At 37.0% G+C, this 20106-nt stretch overlaps 1 protein-coding gene across 1 annotated transcript; it reads right to left on the minus strand.

Moving 5' to 3' along the window:
• Positions 1–651: 651 nt before the first annotated feature.
• On the minus strand, positions 652–14596 carry LOC145242200 (uncharacterized). The gene is made up of 2 exons (XM_080105196.1): positions 14417–14596; positions 652–2128 (listed from the first exon to the last, which is right to left on the minus strand). The coding sequence occupies exon 2, from the start codon at positions 2030–2032 to the stop codon at positions 935–937; it is 1098 nt and encodes a 365-aa protein (XP_079961322.1). The 5' UTR covers positions 2033–2128; positions 14417–14596; the 3' UTR covers positions 652–934.
• Between the last annotated feature and the right edge of the window lie 5510 nt (positions 14597–20106).

The raw sequence follows: 20106 nt of genomic DNA on the forward strand, positions 1-20106 counted from the left end.
AGAACAGTAGTTTGAACAATCCATATAATTATTAATCCTTATCTACAAAACTTCAGAAATATAAAAAAATCATAATTTTGCTCTTTCTGAATTACAAAAACAAATGAACTATTGCTAACTTTTATCCTTGAGATATATGTTATACACAAGTGCTGATTTTGATTGAAGCTTTTTCAACACTATAATCGGAATGTCATCAAGGTCAGTTGCTTTGAGATATGTTATACACAAGTGCTGATTTTGATTGAAGCTTTTTCAACACTATAATCGGAATGTCATCAAGGTCAGTTGCTTTGAGATATGTTATACACAAGTGCTGATAGAATGAGAGCAAGCAGCCCCATGGATTAAATATCTATTCAAAATTCTGTATAGATTCATGAGTTCAACAAAATGAATCTGTAAAAGGTCGGAGGTTACATTAGCCAAAACCTTGTGAGAAAAGCATTCAAAATGCAAACAATATTCCAAATAATACACATTTATATAAATAACCTGAAAATCATGCTTTTACAAACTACTTAAGACTTCTACCTAGTCATGGCTGACGGAAACATTCTTGATTTTGACAAGAGATACCCAAAATAGGTCATAGGTTACATCGACCAAAACGTGTAAAAATCATGAAAGATAACAGTAATCCAAATAATATACATTATCAATCTTCATCTCAAAAATTCAGAAGCATAAAAAAGTATAATTTTGCTTTTTCTGAATTACAAAAAAAAAAACAGAGAGCGCCTTGGGATATTAGTGCTGATGGAATGAGGGCAAGCTGTCCTATGGATTAATTATTCATTTGAAATTCTGTGCAGATTCAGGAGTTCGATAAGTTGCATCTCAAGGTTATATTGGCCGAAATGTTCGGATAAAAACATCAAAGATAAGAACAGTAGTTTGAATAATCCAAATTCATATAAAGGCGTGTCTTTTTTTACGAGTAATTTTCAACATCTTCTTCGACGGAAGACAGTGTTGTATCATATGCGCTGATATTAGCGTGACTTTTCATGTGGTTTTTTAATGACTTTATATGGGGGAAAGATTTTGTACACAAACCACAAGAAAGGCGATTTTTCCCTGTGTGAGTCTGCATATGAATTCGTAAGGTTTTACTGCGAATAAACGTCTTACCACAAAACTCGCACAGAAACGGGGTCTCTCCAGTGTGAGTCCGCATATGAATCTTAACGCTCTCCTTCCGAGAGAACGCTTTCTCGCACAGCGTACACGGAAATGGCATTTCTCCAGCATGAGCCCGTATGTGGATATTTAAATGTTCCCTCGTTGAAAACGTATCGGTGCAAATATCGCAAGCAAACATGAGTTCGCCCTTGTGTATCCTCATGTGATTATTCAACGAACTCGACGCGAGAAAAACTTTGTTGCATGTCTCGCACTTAAACGGCATCACGTCGATGTGTGCCCTCATATGCACGCTCAACTCGTACTTTCTCGGAAAAGTCTTGTTGCACAACTCGCATAGAACAGGTTGCCCCCCATTATGGTTTCTCTCGTGAGTCTTAAGCATTTTCTTGTGCGAGAAAGCTTTGCCACACATTTTGCACTGAAACGGAGTCTCGCCTGTGTGGGTGCTCATATGGACCTGAAGATTTTCTTTACGTAAAAAGACTTTACTACAAACGTCACATTGAAATGGAGTTTCACCGGTATGAGTTCTCATATGGTTTTTTAGCTGGAATTGTAATGAAAATGCTCGACTGCAGACCCGGCATGCATAAGGAGTCTCGCCAGTGTGCGTCCTTACATGAACTTTAAGCGTGTTGCTGTGACCAAAAGATTTGCCGCAAACTTCACAATTGAATGGCGTCTCCCTTGTATGAATTCTCATATGAGATTTCAAATTATCCTTTCTTGAAATATATTTCCCACATACGTCACACGTGCAGGAAATATCGTCCGTGTGCGATCTCATGTGATAGCGCAAGTTCTTCTTCTCAGAAAAAGTTTTTCCGCACAATTCACAAGGAAACGGGGACATTCCCATTGCAGAATCCAACAGATCTTCCATTTTGTCCCACGCATAAGAAGATGGTTGATTTAAAAATCCACTCGGTCAGAAATTTTCATTTTTAGTGCCTTGCCAAAACTTCTTTTATACGATAACCTAAAAACAGAATAAAATGTAAATTTAAATTAAAGAAAAAAAGACAAGTGCAAAAAAAAAAAAAAATTCTGAAATAAAACAATGCATTATACTAATTTGTATAACATTGTGTTTGTTTGTACATTATCACCTTGCACACCCATTTTCAAAAATAGGATCATCAGATCACCAAAGACTAAATGCAAAAAACTAATAAAAACAAATTAGTTGTGAGACTACATACTCAATTAACACAAGGAAACGGCGGCATTTCTATCATCAAATCCAACAACTCTTCCATGTTGCCCTGTGCATACAAAAGTGGTCAATTTCTCCAGTTTGATTAGTGTTGTAGTGTATCCACCCTACGGATAATAATAAACTCTTCCACTTACTATAAAAGACTGGGAGAATATGTCTCCTGGCGTTTGCACACAAATTTGATAATCACCATTCTCAAGTCCAGTTAGGTGACAGATCTGCTGTTTTTCAAAGATGTAGGCCCACTTTCAGCGTTTTTGAATAAAGTTAGCTTTGGGGGGAGGGACCTACATCCTTTTCCGATTGGCAAAACTGCTTATCTGCCATGTTTCCTAGTGTGTGTATGTGTGTGGGGGGTTCTAATACTAACACCCAATTCTTCATTGTAAATATTATTTATTAGTGTTTTTGTATATAAAATTTTTATCCCCCAACTCCCCACATCATGTATATATTGTTATTTCACGTTTAAAGTAGGTTTTTCATGGGGTGATTCTGATATTGTGGTGAAAGTGTCTAGTTAAGTTAAAACAAATGTTAAATAAGTTATCATTAGGCCTATGACAACAGAACATTCTTATCATTGTTTTGACTCTCGAGTATATATCTGACACAGTTAATCAACCGAGAAACACATCACTCTATATAAAAGTAGATAAAATATCAATGGATACACACTCGAGAATCAAAACAATGAAAAGAATATGCTGTTGTCCTAGCTCTGGTTATGATTACCCCCAAGCCGCCACTTTTTGGCCTTGTGCCACATTTCGTATTTATTTATTTTGTATAAATATTTACAAATAGATATTTAGCATATGCACAAGTTACACCTACTTAGCAGCCGGACTGAAGTATAACAACTTCTCTTCATTTGTTGTATTTGTTTTTCTTTTAATATATTTTGTTTTCATTAAATATCCAGTTGTGTCTTTCTTCCAGGCACTTACGGGTCCACAACAGTAACAAAATTGGCAAATGTTCTTGAAAGCATCTAGTGCGACTCTATAGAAGTTCCACAATGTTTTCTGTATTGCAATTGTTGTGGTGCCCACCTTAGAGATAATAATGACCTCTTCTACTTATATAAAGACTGGGAGTTATATGCCTCTTGGCATTACGCACAAGTTACACAGACTTGGCAGTTGGACTGATGTATAACCATTTCTCTTTATTTGTTTTTCTTTTCAATATATTTTGTTTCCACTAAACACCCAGTTGTGTTTTTCTTCTGGACACTTACAGGACCGCCACAATTGGAAATCTACTTGGTCAGCATTTTTTCATTTTTTAGTCCCATGCTGAAACTTTCTTTTATACATACGTAATAACCTAAAAAAAAAAAAAATTAAATTAAGAAATAATTAAAATTAAGGAAAAAAGAGAAGTTAAAGAAAATTCTGAAAGTAAAAAAAACAATATTCTTTTGAATCTGTACAATATTGTGCCATTTCATACATTATCACTCTGCACAACCATTTTCAAATCACCTAAAATAACACTGAAGACGAAATACAAAAAAAAAAACAACAAAAACATAAGTCAGTTGTGAGACTGCATACCTTCTTCGCCTAACAACTTAAGAATGAGTTAATGTTGGTTATAATCAGCTAACGCACTTCCTAACTTTCGGCGTAGCGCTACCGGGAGCGGTGACAAGGCAAATCAGTTCCTTCACTTTTATTGTTCTTCAGTATTTCTGTTGTGAAACGATTTATTTAAATAAAATATAAGAAAAGGACATTATTTAAAAATATACAATCAAAATTAACAAAATTATACAAATAAAAATGGCGCACTTAGTGTTTATTTGCACTCTTAATAACAAAATTAAAAAAATAAAGTAAAGTTTTTATTTTAAATTTTACAAGAAATATGTTTATGAAATTATAAAAATACATATTTATTGATTAAAAAAATAAAAGTATTTTATTTGAATTTACATAATAAATATATGCTTATGAAAACGTGAAAATAATTAATAGAATCAAAATAAAAAAAATTTCAAATATCATAAAAAGCTTATCCAATACATAATATCCCTACAATAGTTTATAAAGATTTTAAAAGGTCTTTTCATTAATTCTTTAAAAAAAAAAAATCAAACTGATTTCAATAATTTTTAATTTAAAATAAGACCGAAAAAACTTTTCAATGATTATTAAATAAAAAAAAGAACGATTGTAAAAACGTAATAAAAAGACGAGTACATACACAGGGGAGATATAAGTGTGAGAGAAAAGAGCAAAGGAACTGATTTGCCTTGCTTCCGGTAGCAGCCACGCCGGAAGTTAGGAACTATGTTAACTGACTATAACACCAATGTCTTATCTGCACCTTACTTCTCCAAATTACGAAAAAACATAGAAGAGGTAAGTACTTTTTATTTGGTGCGATTGTGCATCAAAAATTTAGACTGTACCCATTTTAAAAGAAATTGTCCAACAATCCCCGCAAAATACTTATTAATCTAATAGGTTCTACACTGTCCACCATGCTCCAATCCCTGTCCCATCACAATAATGTTGCATCCCTGCATGTGCTTTTCAAGTACCTCTATAGAATTTGCTCTGACAAACTCCTTGCACTTTTACCCCCAATTTCCGAAAGTTATGCCAATGAAATGTTGATAACTCATGCTGAAGTTTTGCATAGTTACTACTGTTAGTAAAAAGCAGCAACTTCCTATATCAAATTTGGAAACATCGAGTCTCTATAAAGAACAGGGCCAAAGTTATCCCCAAGGGAGTTACCTTTTCTGTGAGCACGATCTTTGACCTAGACATTCCAAAATTAAACCAGTCCCAAGTTAGATCCGTCCCGATATTTTGACCAAGTTTTGTGATGATTGGTCAAGCGGTATCAGTGTTAGGTTGCATACAAAAAAACATAGAAGAGGACATTACCATTTATTTGATGCCATTGTGCATCCAAAATTTAGACTGACTCATTTTAAAAGAAATTGTTCAGCAATCAAAAAAATAGTCGCCAATCTAATAGGTTCCACACTATCGACCAAGCTCCAATCTCTGTCTGATCACCATAATGCTACATCTCCGTATCTGTTTTACAAGTACTTCTTTAGAATGTGCTCTGACAAACTCATTGCACTTGTATCCCCTCGATGTACATGCACCTGATAGATCCGTCTAGCAGAAAATTCCCACCATTGTTGAGGTCCCTAGATGCTGGAAGACCTTCTAGTCTGATAGCTTCTTTCATTGGACTGCTAAACTTTGGAATTCCCTCCTTGTTTCCTGCTTTCCTGACCATACTAACATACAAACGTTTAAATGTGAACAGACACAGTGCTCATCTCCTTACATGGTTTCAAATAGTAACCTCTGATATCCAAGTGACAATATACTATCTTTGGGGTGAACAAGAGTAAAAAAAAAAAAACATAAAAAATAATATCATAAATGAAATTCGGTCATCATCGTTGACTTAAATAGTTAAAACAAAAAACAAAAAAGAAACTATTGCATTATTTTCATGGTATTACACCTAATTGTTACAATCTATAATATAAATCTTGCCTGTCCGTTTAAATATATGTATGTATGTATGTGTTATGGCTTGCAATAAACCACAAAGAAAACAGAACAACGGAATAGAGTTTAAACAATGTATTACTGGAACAACAATGTAAAAAGTTTACAACTGAAAAGAGTAGTAAACGTCACCGAGTAGGCGAGGGTCGCTCTGGTGTTTAATGTACACCTGGGATCAAAAGGTCTATGGTTTATATAATGGATAAAACAGCCCATTTGGAGGGTGATTCCCCACAACATCCCCCTCCCAAGCTGATTTCCGCAGTTGTGAAAATCAGTATTTCTTCCTTTTGGGGCAGACCACCAAGGGGTCTGTGCACTTCCTCTTTCTGCCATAGTGTCTCGGTTCTGACATCCCTTTTGGAGGGTCTATGCCAAAACAGTCATACACAGTTTCAATCGCCTCACTGCCGTCCTGCGGTGGTTCTTCTTGATCCTCGTAGAAGTGTTTCCTGATTTGGTTCAGGTGCCTCTTATGTTGGAACTTTGGGCCCTGAATGATGTATGTAACATGGCCGATTCTTCGTAAGATCGTGCTTGTTCCCAAAAGGAAATGTTATTTCTAAAATATCTAAAATACACGTTATCTCTGCTGTTAAACCGTTTCGTTGGCATTGTAGAGGTTCTGTTGTGTACTATGTGTTTGGGTAGCAGTTTATCAAATACGGATTTATTTCCCGTCCAAACATGATTTCTGCTGGGGATCCCGCATCTGGTTTGTTCGGATTTCTCATGATTCTGTAAACCTGCAGAAATTGCTGAAGAGCCTTTTCTGTCGGTGTACCGGACGCCTTTTTTAATGCCCTTTTAAGCGTATTGACGAAGTGTTCAGCCTGGCCGTTGCTTCTGGCGTGGTATTGGGGTGTCATAATATGCTTGACTTGATACACCTTGCAGAATTCTCTGAACTCTGTCATGGTGAACTGTGTAGCGTTGTTGCTAACCAAACAGTCTACAACCCCAAACCGAGCAAACAATTCCAATAAAAAATTTGTTGTTGTTGCCGTGGTCGTTTTTTTGCATCTTAGTACCTCTGGCCATTTAGAGTAAGAATCAACTATTATCAGATAATAAAAATCCTCCATAGGTCCCGCATAATCGATGTGGATCCTCGACCATGGTTGTTCAGCCTTAGGCCAAGGTTTATATGTTATCGGTGATGCTTTTGCAGCCAAAGCACAGCCTTTGCATCTGTTCACATTGTCGGTAATATCTTGGTCCATAGCTGGCCAATAAACAAAACTTCTCATTAGGCTTTTCATTCTGTTTATTCCTGGATGCCCCATGTGAAAATCGCTGAGAATTCTTTTTTGAAGGGTTTGGGGGATGACAACCCTTTCACTGTATAACAGTATTTCGTTGCAACCAGAAAAAATGTCTGAACTGGTGTCATCCAGTGGTAATTTCTGCTTCGTGGTTTGAATGAAATTGTCATTTAGGGATTCTGACTTAATTTCCTGAAGTGTGACCGGCAGTTCATGGATAATATTGTTTATCATGGTTTTTACATCATTATTAATATATAGTGCCGCGATTACTGAATCTTCAAGAGGTTCCATTTTGGCAGGAATCAGTCTCGATAGACCGTCTGCATGGGCTAGTTGTTTTGAGGGGAGAAATTGAATTGTAAAATTATAGTTCAGCAGAATAGTTCCCCATCTTAATAGTCGGTTTGCAGTGAATGTTGGGAGTCCTTTTTTTGATCCAAAAATGGATATCAATAGCTTATGGTCGGTTTGTAGAAAAAAATGTCTTCCGTACAAGAACCGGTGGAATTTTGAAACTGTAAATATAATTCCTAGGGCCTTTTTCTCGATCTGAGAATAATTCTTTTCTGCTGGCAAGAGAGTCCGTGATGCCAAAGCAATAGGCTGTTTCAAGCCATCCGGCATTCGATGTAGCATGCACGCCCCGGCGCCATATTGACTAGCGTTGCTAGCTACTATTATGTCCAAGGTCGATCTTAAAAAAAAACTTGCCGCTATTTAATTTGGTGAACACTTCTTCTGGACTAGGTAATGGATAGTAAAAATCTTCTGAGGACCCGTTGAGTCCGGTTGCGAAGTCAGCGCAAATGCGAATTTCCCCGGACATTTTCTTTATGTAAACTACCGGAGCAGCCCACTCACTATATTCAATTTTAGCCAGTATACCGATGCTTTCTAATCTGTCTAGTTCCTGATTTATTTTGTTTAGGGAAGCGAATGGGACATTACGTTTCTTTTTAAACACCGGTTGTGTGCCAGGTTTTAACAGCGACCATTTTTGTACATCTCCCCAGGCCAGGAGTAAATACGTCTGTGAATTCTTTTTTAAAACAATTTATAAGTTTCTCCGTTTCTGCTGGGCGGGTATCTATTTTCTTGCAGAATGTGGATATAGGAAGATCCCAGAGACGAAACTCCTCCATGCTGTCAGAACCGAACAGGTTCTCACTATCTTTTAGCACATACAATCTTAGTTTTATTGTTTTCCCTCGTAAAGTGACGTTTGTAATTATTTCACCTTCAAAATAAATTTTTGTACCATTAACGGCCGTCGCCGTTCTGTTAGTTTTTAACATAGTTGGCTTTCATAATATTTTCCACGTTTTGAGATTTATTATTGAAAGATCCGATCCACTGTCTAATTGGAATTTAATAGCCTTGCCGAAAATGTTAACCGTTACGTATTTGCGTAGATTTTCATCTATGACGTCCTTAGTCCTGGTTTGACGTACACGGTTTCTATTCTGAGTTTTCCTATAGTGAAAACTTTTATGACTGATCTTATTGTATAAATGGCATCTTTTTGTTAAAAATGGGCAATCCCTTACCCAATGTATTCCACCACATCTGAAACAAGCGCTTGGTGCTTTTAGTTTTTCTGAGTCTGTGTGCCATTTCGATGGTTTTTTCTTAGTTACTTTTTTTATATTCGCAATGCCTGCTTCGATATTTCTTGCATTTTTTTTTATAATTTCTACTTTTTGACAATCCTCAGTCAATTTTTGAAGTGTTAAGTTCAGTTCATTTTCTAATTTTGTAAGAACTCTGCGTCTGATTTCCACATCTTTTCCCGAGGTTAACCCTTGCACAAACACAAGACATTTAAAATCGTCTGCTGTTAGTTTAGACAACTTAAAGTCCTCACAGTATTTGTTCACTACAGCTGCGTAGGTAGAAAAATCGTCATTATCATCTTTTACCACATTCAAACATCTCCAACGCTTATGGAAAAGAGACGTTTTTGGCGAGAAAAGTTCTGTTAACAAATTTACCGTCTTATTGAATGATAAATCTGCTGTTTTCCAAGGCAAGATGTAATCCACGAATTTATTATGCTCAGCCGTTTCCAATTTTCGTAGTAGAAGTCTGGTTTTCTTTTGATCAGACCAGTTGCTGCAGTCAATATTAAAAAAATCTTTATGATGCCGAAAATACGCTGCGAATGATTTTTCCTTTTCCTTGTATTTAAAATTGTCTATTGCGGTCCATATTGTATTCTGAGAAAATGCTGAATTGCTTTCTGTATTCACATTATTCCTAACAATTTCTGTAAGTAATTCCTCTGTTCGTAATTGATGTTTGGCTAACTGTTTTTGAATTTCCTTTTGCTGTTCCTCGGTTCGTATTTGACATTCCGCTAACTGTTTTTGCAATTCCTTTTGCTGTTCCTCGAATCGTGACTGATGCTTTGCGGCATCGATATGCAACTTGGTCAAATTTTACAACGCTACTTTTAATTCGACCATTTTGCTTTGTCAGCATTAGCAATTTCAAAACGTTCGCTGAATTTTACAAAACTGTTTTATTCTTTCTTATTTCTTCCTCCAGACAATAAAATGAACAGAAAAAAAAACATAAATATATAAAAAGTTCATTGTCTAAAGAAAAAAAAAATCAAGTGTATATTTTTCTCCAGAGAAAACAAAATAACGCCCGATTTTAGCAGCGAAAACTTCAAGTGATAAATTCTTTTTCTAAAAGTATAAAAATTTACCTTTCTAAGTCGCGACAAACCTTTTTCTTTTTGCAAAAGTACAGCACTATCTTTGAAAGTTGTGACAAACTTTTTTCTTTTCAACTCTTTTTTTTTCGTAATGATCTGCGTTTTTTGTCTTTTTTTTTAGTTACTGTGAACCTTTCAGTTGCCAGTTGCAAGTGTTTAGACACTTCCTTAGGCTTGATAACGTTTGAGTCCGACGTCATTAGTATTTATAGAATACTATTTCAACGCGAGTATGTTTTTATTCAATGTCGTTCCTAGTTTCGATTTGAGTATGCTCCTTGAATCCAATGTCGTCAGTGTTTAGTTTTTTAGAACACTGTTTTTAAATGTGAGTACATTCTCCGAATCCAATGTCGCCAGTGTTATGGCTTGCAATAAGCCACAAAGAAAATAGAACAACGGAATAGAGTTTAAACAATGTATTACTGGAACAACAACATAAAAAGGTTACAACTGAAAAAAGTATAAATGTCACCACTCTGGTATTTAATCCACACCTGGGATCAAAAGGTCTATGGTTTATATAATGGATAGAACAGTCCATTTGGAGGGTGATTCCCCCACAACATTATGTATCTATTATGTATGTATGCATGTATGTATGTATGTATGTCTACCTAAAACTTTCGACAGAGGCAATGAATTTTCACAGGATTGGTATTGTTTCAAGCTCGACCCTTCGGACAACAAATAGCAAAAACTTGGCTAAAAACATTAATTCCTTCACTCTCAACTGGGCACTTTTTTACAAGGAGGGGTTGCTTTTTTCACCAATATTTTCAAAAGTCATCGCCTCTTTTCAATTGACTAGCCTTAATTTAAACCTTCACCACTTCTGGTTCGGCGATGGATGCAATGTCATTTTTTTTTCATGTTCTTTTCCTCCTTCGCAGTATGGGTTCGAGCCTGCCTGCCTACTACCACTTTTTTTTTGCTCAACACACACCTCCAAACACCCAGGCAACGCTGGCCACCCAGGCTAGTTTAAAATAAATAAGCAACATTCATTTTATTTATTCAAATAATATAAAACTGAGAATGAGAATTAATTTTACAAACAAAAAGACGTTTTTCTTAATATTATTAATATTGGCATTCATTATTTCAGGAGAAATATTATAAACAGTAAAATATACAGATAGATGAAAAAAGCATATCATAAACACCGGCTGTGGTGCTACGATCACTAAAAATGTATACGGGGCATATCACCAAAGGAAACAGATAAGACTTTATCAAGGGATGTTCCCCTAAAGGGACACACCTCTGACTGGAGTTTCCCAAATATTAGGGCAAACCAAAACACCGCTGAGAGAAAAACCAAACCAGGTTGCCCAAACCTTTCAAAAATTACTCCCCTGAACTAGTCATCGAACCTTTGCTACTCTCTTAAAAAATGGCTGCCCTAGCTAGAGCTCCTCTAACAATGGAGAAGAAAAGGAAAAAGGGCAGTCTTAACCAATGTTTTAGGAGTAAAGGCAGCCCTGGTTCTATCATTAGGAATCAGGGAAGGCCAAACCGACATCATCTGGGGAGTCCACTCAGTGGGGGGACCACAGAGAAAAATATTTCCACAGAAGTATAAAGTATTTTATCTTACAAAATATGAGCAGTACATAGAAGTACTGTGCACTGTGCCTGGCACATAGAAGGTGATTTAGGACAGGGTTCTGTTCCTGGTCACATCAGACCTAAAAAAAATCATCTCCTGGGACGCAAAAAGGAGGACATGGTGAAGCTCTTGAAGAAATTCAATATCATAGCAATCTACATCTGCCAGATGAACTTTGTCAGGTGAGATATTCTGCTCTCTTTTAAAGAGGAAGCAGAATGACCCCCTAAAACAAATGAGTAACTAATGAGTTAAACTACAGTTCATATAACAGGGTAGGAGGAGAAACTGGGTCCATGTTTGCAACATCCCAACTGAGCCATGCGAGGATTATCTTGGAGCTTACTTCAACAAGTTTGGAGATGTAGAACAAGTAAACCCAGTAAGGTCTAGGAACAGAGTTCACATGCCTAACTATATGGTTGCCATAAATCTGATATGGCAGGCTTTTAACAGAATTTCAGCAGTGCTGGAATATTACAGTTGTTGTGCAAGGTAGAGAATTGCCCCAAAAAGCAATTTCCAGCTAACCAATGCCACAGGTTGCCCTAGTTCCGGTACCAAAATCAGCAAGAGTTATACGTCCAGCTTTTGCACCAATACCAATCCCAAGATCAGGAACACTCTTGAGAAGAGTGGGGGAGGAATGGAAGACAGTGGTAAGCAGAGGGCAGAAGAACACACCTGCTTTTACCATGGTCTCGTCACCTACCCAACCACAAAGACAGTAGCAACAGCAGAAAAAAACAGCTCCCCTTTAAATTGGGAAAGGACATTTGTAGAATTAGCCCACTGTTTGCCAGCATACATACATACATACATACATACATACATACATACGTGATGATTGCAACGTCTTATCAGACAAATGCCACTCCCTCAGACACTTAAAGTCCATGAGCCCAAAAATGACTTTTTATTTATTTATTTTTTTAATTTATTTATTTATTTATTTATTTTTTTAGTCCTACTGGTGAATTCACACGCTCAAGCAGAGATGACACTAAAGATGGTCGTTGAGATCAATTATTACATGCTTCCAGCATTTCAAGCCTCCACGCGTCACAACTTTTTCATCGCCACAGGACCATTTTTACAGACAAACGCCAGAGTGAGTATCTATACACAGATGATGTTACAGAGTCTTAGCTTTGTACGACAGCTAAGTCTCTCTTTCGGTTCAAAATGTTGAGATCCAGCAACAAGCAAGAGCAAGATAGCCAGCAACAAGTTAAACTGCAGACCAGCTTAATGCGGATACTGGTCTCCCGCTTTATGGTTTTTTTAAATCAGAGATTTCCTTTTCCTAGAAAGTTTGCCTTCGCCATGGCTTACGGGAGTCCCCTCCACCCCAACACACACATACATACACAAACGGTGCTAGTTGGTCGTTGACCCCGAAAAAGGGTTCATTCGCTCTTTGGAAGGTCTTGTTTTTAATCCTTCAGGAAGACTAGCCACCCTCCTCACCAAACAAGTCTGGTGGCGGAACCAGTTTAGCTGCCGGTGACCAAACCATGAGGCAGGTAGTACTGGGTTACATGGTACCAGTAGCATATGACATGACCTGACACATACATACATATATACATTTAAATAGACAGGTGAGATTTATATTATAGACTAGCCCGAGTGCCTGGCGTTGCCCAGGTGTTTGGAGGTGTGTGTTGAGCAAAAAACAAAAAACAACAAACAACAGTGGTAGTAGACAGGTAGGCTTGAACCTGTGATGCGAAGGTGGAAAAGAAAGTGAAAGAAAATCAGATGTCTTACCGCTATTTCATGACACGAACGGAAGTTCGGAACATTAAAATTAGGCAAATTCAATCCAACTGATACGATAACTTGCAAAAATGGCTCACAAAAATTTGACCCCTCCTTGTAGAAAAGTGTCCAGTTGAGGGTGAAGAGTTGAGGGTGAAGGAATTAATGTTTTTAGCCAAATTTTCGATATTTGTTGTCTGAAGGGTCGAGCTTCGAAACGATACTGATCTCGTGAAAATCCGTTGCTTCTGGCGAAAGTTTTAGGCAGACATATGTATACATACATTTAAACAGACAGGTGGGATTTATATTATAGATGAAGTAGAATTTAATTGTCTACCGACCTATATACTTTTAAAATGCTGAAAGTTGTTGTTGTTGTTTTTTTAAGTTTATACATGGCATTTGCTGCTTTGCTTACGATTTCTCCACTGTGAACGATTCTGTACTTTTTACCTACTTTGTTTCTGGCGGATTTATTGTAAAAGGATACAAGAATTTTCCATAAATGTTCGAATTCATGGACGTTAAAAAGCCAATGTGAATTTTATGTAAGAATAAAAAGGATACAATTGAACTCGAACAATCGATTTTAGACCAACTTTAGGCGAAAAAAACGAACGAAATAATCGATATATTTCAACGATTACAGCTGAATACTAAAATTTTTCTAAGGCATGATTTTAGAAAAATTCTAGGTATTAAATGGAGCGATCGAATTACCAACGAAGAAGTCAGAAACCGCACGTAGTATCGTCAATAATCTGCAAACGATGTCTGTGCTGCCTGTGCCTCGGACATACTCTAAGATTGACCGCAGGCAATTGCTAACAAAGTGTTCTATTCTCCAATAGAAACCTCATGGAAAAAAGAAGAGGCTGACCAAAAATAAACTGGAAACAAACAATCGGAAGAGATTAGATTGCAATGGGAAGAAACTGGAGGAAGTTTTGTGGATTTGGCTTCAGATCGAAAACGATGGTTCATATTTTGATTGCTTCGGCGTCGGAGTTCGTAAATCTAAGTAAGTTGAATCCGAACAAAAACCGCAGATATTTAAACAAATATTATTGTCAGGATGAAACAGAAAACAAATGTCAACATATATAAATATCTATGTTTACTTACCGGCTGCTGGGGATATAGCTAGGTCGTCTGGGAGCGTTTTTGTTTTGGCTGGAAACATTTAGAAAACGTAAAATTAATTTATAACAAACGAAACGTACGAAAAAAACAAAAACAAAAAACAAACTTAAAAAACTTTGTTAAATTAATAACGCCAAAATAAGGCGAAATTTCTCAGGCGGTGATAGACCAAATTATTCCCACCCGTAAATTAATCCAGTCTTTTTTTTTTTTCAGTTTTTTCTTTTTTTTTTTTTGTCTGCATTTTTGGCTTGGTTTAGTCTATATGTTTTACGATGCATGTTCTGAATTCAAACTAAAAAAAAAAAATCACGTAAATTGATCAAGTATTTTTTTTTTAACTAAGAAAATCAAATTTTCTGAGAAAGCGAGAACTATCTCGCTCAGCCATATTTAAAATTCATCACGGGTTACCCCACCTTTAACAACCTCTCCAAAAATAGAGATTAAAACCAGCCTTGTAATGTCTACGATTTGCTATTAACTGTTAAAAATCGTAAAAAATATTATATATATATATATATATGTGTGTGTGTGTGTGTGTGTGTGTGTGTGTATACATATATGATTAAATCTATATATATTACTATATAGGTTTATGTCGTTATTTTCTTTCTTTATTAATTTCCATAAAAGCTCCAATACAATTTGTTGAGCTTTCTTTACATTATCCTGATAAGTTTCCTCTTAAAGAATTGATCTTATTCTCTTCCTTTAATCCCCGCCCATTTATATATATATATATATATATATATATATATATATATATATATATATATATATATATATATATATATATATATATATAATCGATTTGCACGCTTTTTGGATTATGACATTTTTGCTCTGTGACAGGTACATACATCATAAAAAATTTTCAGTGTTTTTGTTTTTTTTTTAAATTAGAAATTTAAATTTTTGGACTTATACCCTTTATGGTTTATCAGCAGTTTGAATTTATTTAATGCAAAATCACAAGGCAGTTAAATTTACTCTTTGGTCGGTCCAGAACACCTGGAACATACAATGGTTTGATCAGTTTTTGGGGCCAAAAGTAGTGAATTCTGTGATGTATCATGAAAATGCTTTAAGATATCTGCAGCAGCCGACGGTCGCCAAACAGGCAGGAACTACTTCTCACAACTTCGAGATTTGAAATCCATTTCCTCCTGGCTTGTCCAATCACAAGCCAGTTCTCAGTCACGTGACAGAGTATATAAAAGGCGAAATCACGAACCTTTAATTCTTTTTTCTTGCTGGTCTGCCCAACAGCAAACATTGCCAGGGGACTTTGCCCCCCCCCCCCGGGCCTAATTTGAGTACAAAATAAGCTTTTCTTCAAACTCCTACTTGCTACCACGTGCCGTACCCAAACGAACATTCTTTGTCATGCTAAACAACTGTCCTTGTCGATACAACTCACACACACCCATGACAACACGGCAACACACTGAAATTTTTTTTTTTTTTTTTTTTTTTTTTTTACACAGTGATCACCACTTATCAAGGCCCGGAAGCCACTCAGGGATAAGGGTTATTGCAAGTACATTACGTTCGTGTGAAGATTTGATGAAGTGTTTACTTAAGGGGGCGGTTCATTAGGAATTTGTTAACATTGGACTTGAAGACATCCAAGTTGTAGTCCGGTGGGAAACAGGCAGATGGAACAGAGTCTTTGTCTTTTCTTTCTCCTTCAAGCGGCTTCCTTCATTCTGGCCACGACTAGCTATAAACACGTGTGGACGGAGTTGTTTGCTCCTCAGCCAGCCAGCATGATATTAATTCTACATATTCACCAGGAACACCTGTCTCTTTCTTTCTCCTTAAACAAGCCTAACCTATATCTAACTGTCGGATATCTAATCTTCATCTCCACACAAGGAACTCCTCACGACAATTATTAAAACACGTGCGTGTACGAACACTGAACTCTCATACTAATACATCTCTCTCTTCCACCCAAGCTACTAACAAAAATGACAATTAAAGTTTGTTTATAAATATTGAATGAAACATCCATTTCGTCGTTTCTCATTTCTATATACCAAAATAGCATGGCAAGTGCTCATCTGAGCTACAATCTCTGGTCCCTCCCTTACCAATCTTTCATGAAAAACACCCGTCTAGCTGAAACTATTGTCGTTAATTTTTCCCACTCTTTATCTGTGCCTAAATCAAAACGTAGATTCCATGAACAAAACTTCTTTCTTAGAAGTGCACGACTATGGAACTCTCTTCCGTTTGCCTGTTTCCCACCTGACTACAACTTGGATGTCTTCAAGTCCAACATAAACAAATTCCTGACAAACCTCTCTCTTAAGTAAGATACCCTATCAAATATCCAATACTACGATACTATCTCATTGATTACTGTACACGCAATAATCCTTATCCTCGAGTGGCTTCCGGACCTTGATAAGTGGTGACCTCCATGTAAATAAATAAATAAATAAATAAATAAAATGAATATTCCCATTTTACCTCTTGGAAACTGTCTGTACTTGACTTATACAATGTCTCTAGGCCCTATATGTCGTCATTCATTATGAATAGTATGCCTGGAAGCATTCTTTTCGACATATTCGACTCCACATTCATGACACCAAGTGTTAAACTTGTGCCTTTGGAGCCTTCATCTTGGTTCTTCCCACAGGCAACACACATTTTTCATTTTTTGTCTGGAATAGTCTCACAGAAGTGTCGTGCTGTGAATCTAGCTTAATCATTACCCAAACTTGGATGACCTGCTCTTTTCCTGGGCTGCTGGTAATGCCCAATCAGTCCTTCAACCACATCAATCAAGAACTCATGATGAGTCATTTTTTGGCCATCGATGTTTGGATTCTATCTTGTACATTATGTCGGCACTTGTCACAGTTCTGTCTATCAAATAGAAGAACACTTTCTTTCAGCACTTTACAGACCTCCTTTCTGCAGCATAGGTGTCAGTCATTTGGTCAGAAACATCTACCCTAACCCATACTGGCATTGTACTCAGCTACCACAGAAGGAATAATTTTTTTTTTTAGTTCTCATACTTGGACTTATCAATTGTCTTTGTCGCAGAAGCATGGGTTGAGAGCAAACGAATTTGCTTTCTGTCCATCCAAGAAACACCTAACACCTGCCCATTGCGCACTGCAACAATGTCTCCTTTCACCTTCAGTTTCCCCTTGATATTTCCAGGTAAACCACGACTATCAGCGCGAATGGTTCCTGTGACTTAAATATCATTTTTCAGCATTTCTGTACACAAAGGGAGGCTTGTGTAGTAGTTGTCAACCAACAAATGGTGGTGTCTACCATGATGATTTTGCAAGAGTTTATCACAAACATCAAATGGCTGCCTCTTCTGTGACACCTTCAGTTCTGATGTGTGATATATCACCTTGTGCATGTACTCAGTCTCTGAATCAGCAAAGTTTTATTCCTTCAGTCCTAACTGATGATGCTTCTTGATATGAATGTAGTTGACAAGAGAATATCGGCCCTTGAAACCAATAATTGTTTCATCGATTGATATTGTTTTTGACAGATTGTAAACACTTTGCCACCTTGTTATGAGATGATCCAGGAATTTGCGAACCTTGTATTGCGGACCGTAGTTAGGGCTTGTTCGAAGTGGCTCCTTCAAGCTGTCAGCAGAGGCATGCAGAAATCGAAGAATTAGATTGAATGTTGCCTCTTTCATGGTTTTTCAAAACATGGGAACATCTTGTGAAAAATGCTTGGCTTCGAAATATGATTTCATTGTGCGCATTTTGATAAGCCCCATGTGCAAACACAGAATAATGAACACACACTTTGCTTCCAGGACCACGTTCTGGAATGCTGCTGCAACACCTCTGAGTTTGCTCACCACCAGACAAGATTGTTATTTGTTTCATTTACAAAAGTCCCAGAGAGAATCAATGTTATCACCGATGGGCCCAAAGAAATACTCCAAATATGTCACTGGGGAAGTAGTTGGTATTCAAGTCCAGGTTGGTCCACAGTGAGCAGTGGAATCATGGAAAATTCATGGCTTGTCAGCCTGCAGATCTTTAATTGTCACTCAGAGATCATTGGGGACATTATTCGGGGCAGGCCTATGTGCACACACTGGAGCTAGGTGATCACCAACATCAGTATCTGAGTTGTCAGCATCATTTCCGGATTCTAGTGAGTCAGAATCAACAGGTTCATAAATATCGTCAGTTTCATTCTCAGACTACTCAAATTCATTTCTTTCAACATCACTTCAACTCTCGGAATCATAATTGTTATCAGAGTCATTCAAAATATCTAGAACTTCCTCTATGTTGAACAATAATCGCCGATTTCTCCGATTGCATCAGACTTTATCACCGGAATTCATGGGTGCCGCCATTTTCTACCCCAATGACAATGTCAGCTCACTCACTCATCAATAAAGTCACTAGACTGAAACATTTTTTATTGGGAGTGTTAGTTACATACACGTGAATGAAGCACATGGCAAAACAACATTTATGTTGTTATACCGTTAAGACAATAGGTGACATTATTGTTGTTAGACCGGCCTAAGGGTTAAACTTTCTATACTCACACCACTAAAATCTATAGATTTTAGACGGCATTTACCTCCCTCCCGTTATGGTAAGATGTGGTACAAGGCCAAAAGGTAGAAATAACAAGATCACAGATAGCACACTCTCGCCCTACAAAAAAAATGTCTGGTATTTACCTACCTCCTCCCATCGTAAGGAGATGTGACACAAGATTGGAAGGTGGAGATTGTAGGCCAGGACACAAAAGGTGGTTCACTCTGGCCTGTAAAACATCACTGAGCAGCCTCATAGACATTCCGTCAGTAGAGGCGTCTCAGACGGTTAATAATGAACTGAGTCCTTTTCATAGAGAGAAGATAAAGCTTGGGAGCGTTGACCTCCTATAATTACTCAGAACCATACTTCAGCCCTACAGAAGCAAAGCCATTGCAGTCCCAATTGGCTCACGTGCCATCGGACTGATTGTTACAGATATATCCTTGACTGGTAAGCTTAGCATCTCAAAGGAGATTGCCTTCTAGGACTAATGAGAATAATACCTCAGCCCAACATAGCAGGGCAGATGGTTCCACAGTAGCTAACTCTGCCAGACTGATATTCTTCTCTTCTTTTCTTAAAACCAGTAATACCTGGTGTGGTGTCAGCTCTATAAAGGAGGAAGTTTACAGGGAATATCAAATTCATAAGCAGCCTACAGTTGCATGTTAATCCCGGTCAAGGAAAGATGACATACAGTACCTGACATTCCTATTATAGAAATCGCTCCAGAAAAGGCATGAAACCACTTGATGTAAGGAGCAAACAAGAAGAAAATATTATTATTGCAAAGACAGGAGATGCCTATTAGCATTAGTCTTAAAAAAAATACGGCTATAGGTAAAGGAAAACCAGTCAGCAGAAAGAGAGCATTACAACGAGGTATCAGAAAATCAGGTTGATGATAATTACTAGATGAACAAATCAAACGAGCTGGAACAAAGGAAGCAGGTAATAGATTAGAAAATTCTAAAGAACACATGCCACTACAGAATTTGTAAAAAGACGATCCACATTACGTCTGAATGAAGCATATGGCAAAACAACATTTATGTTGTTATACCGTTAAGACAATAGGTGACACTATTGTTGTTAGACTGACCTAAG

This window comes from Euprymna scolopes, chromosome 21 (assembly GCF_053919585.1).
Source record: "Euprymna scolopes isolate OS-2025 chromosome 21, ASM5391958v1, whole genome shotgun sequence".
Taxonomy (NCBI): Eukaryota; Metazoa; Mollusca; class Cephalopoda; order Sepiida; family Sepiolidae; genus Euprymna; species Euprymna scolopes.

Excerpts from the sequence above, each read along its gene's own strand:
- LOC145242200 (XM_080105196.1), bottom strand. The coding sequence starts at position 2,032 with ATGGAAGATCTGTTGGATTCTGCAATGGGAATGTCCCCGTTTCCTTGT.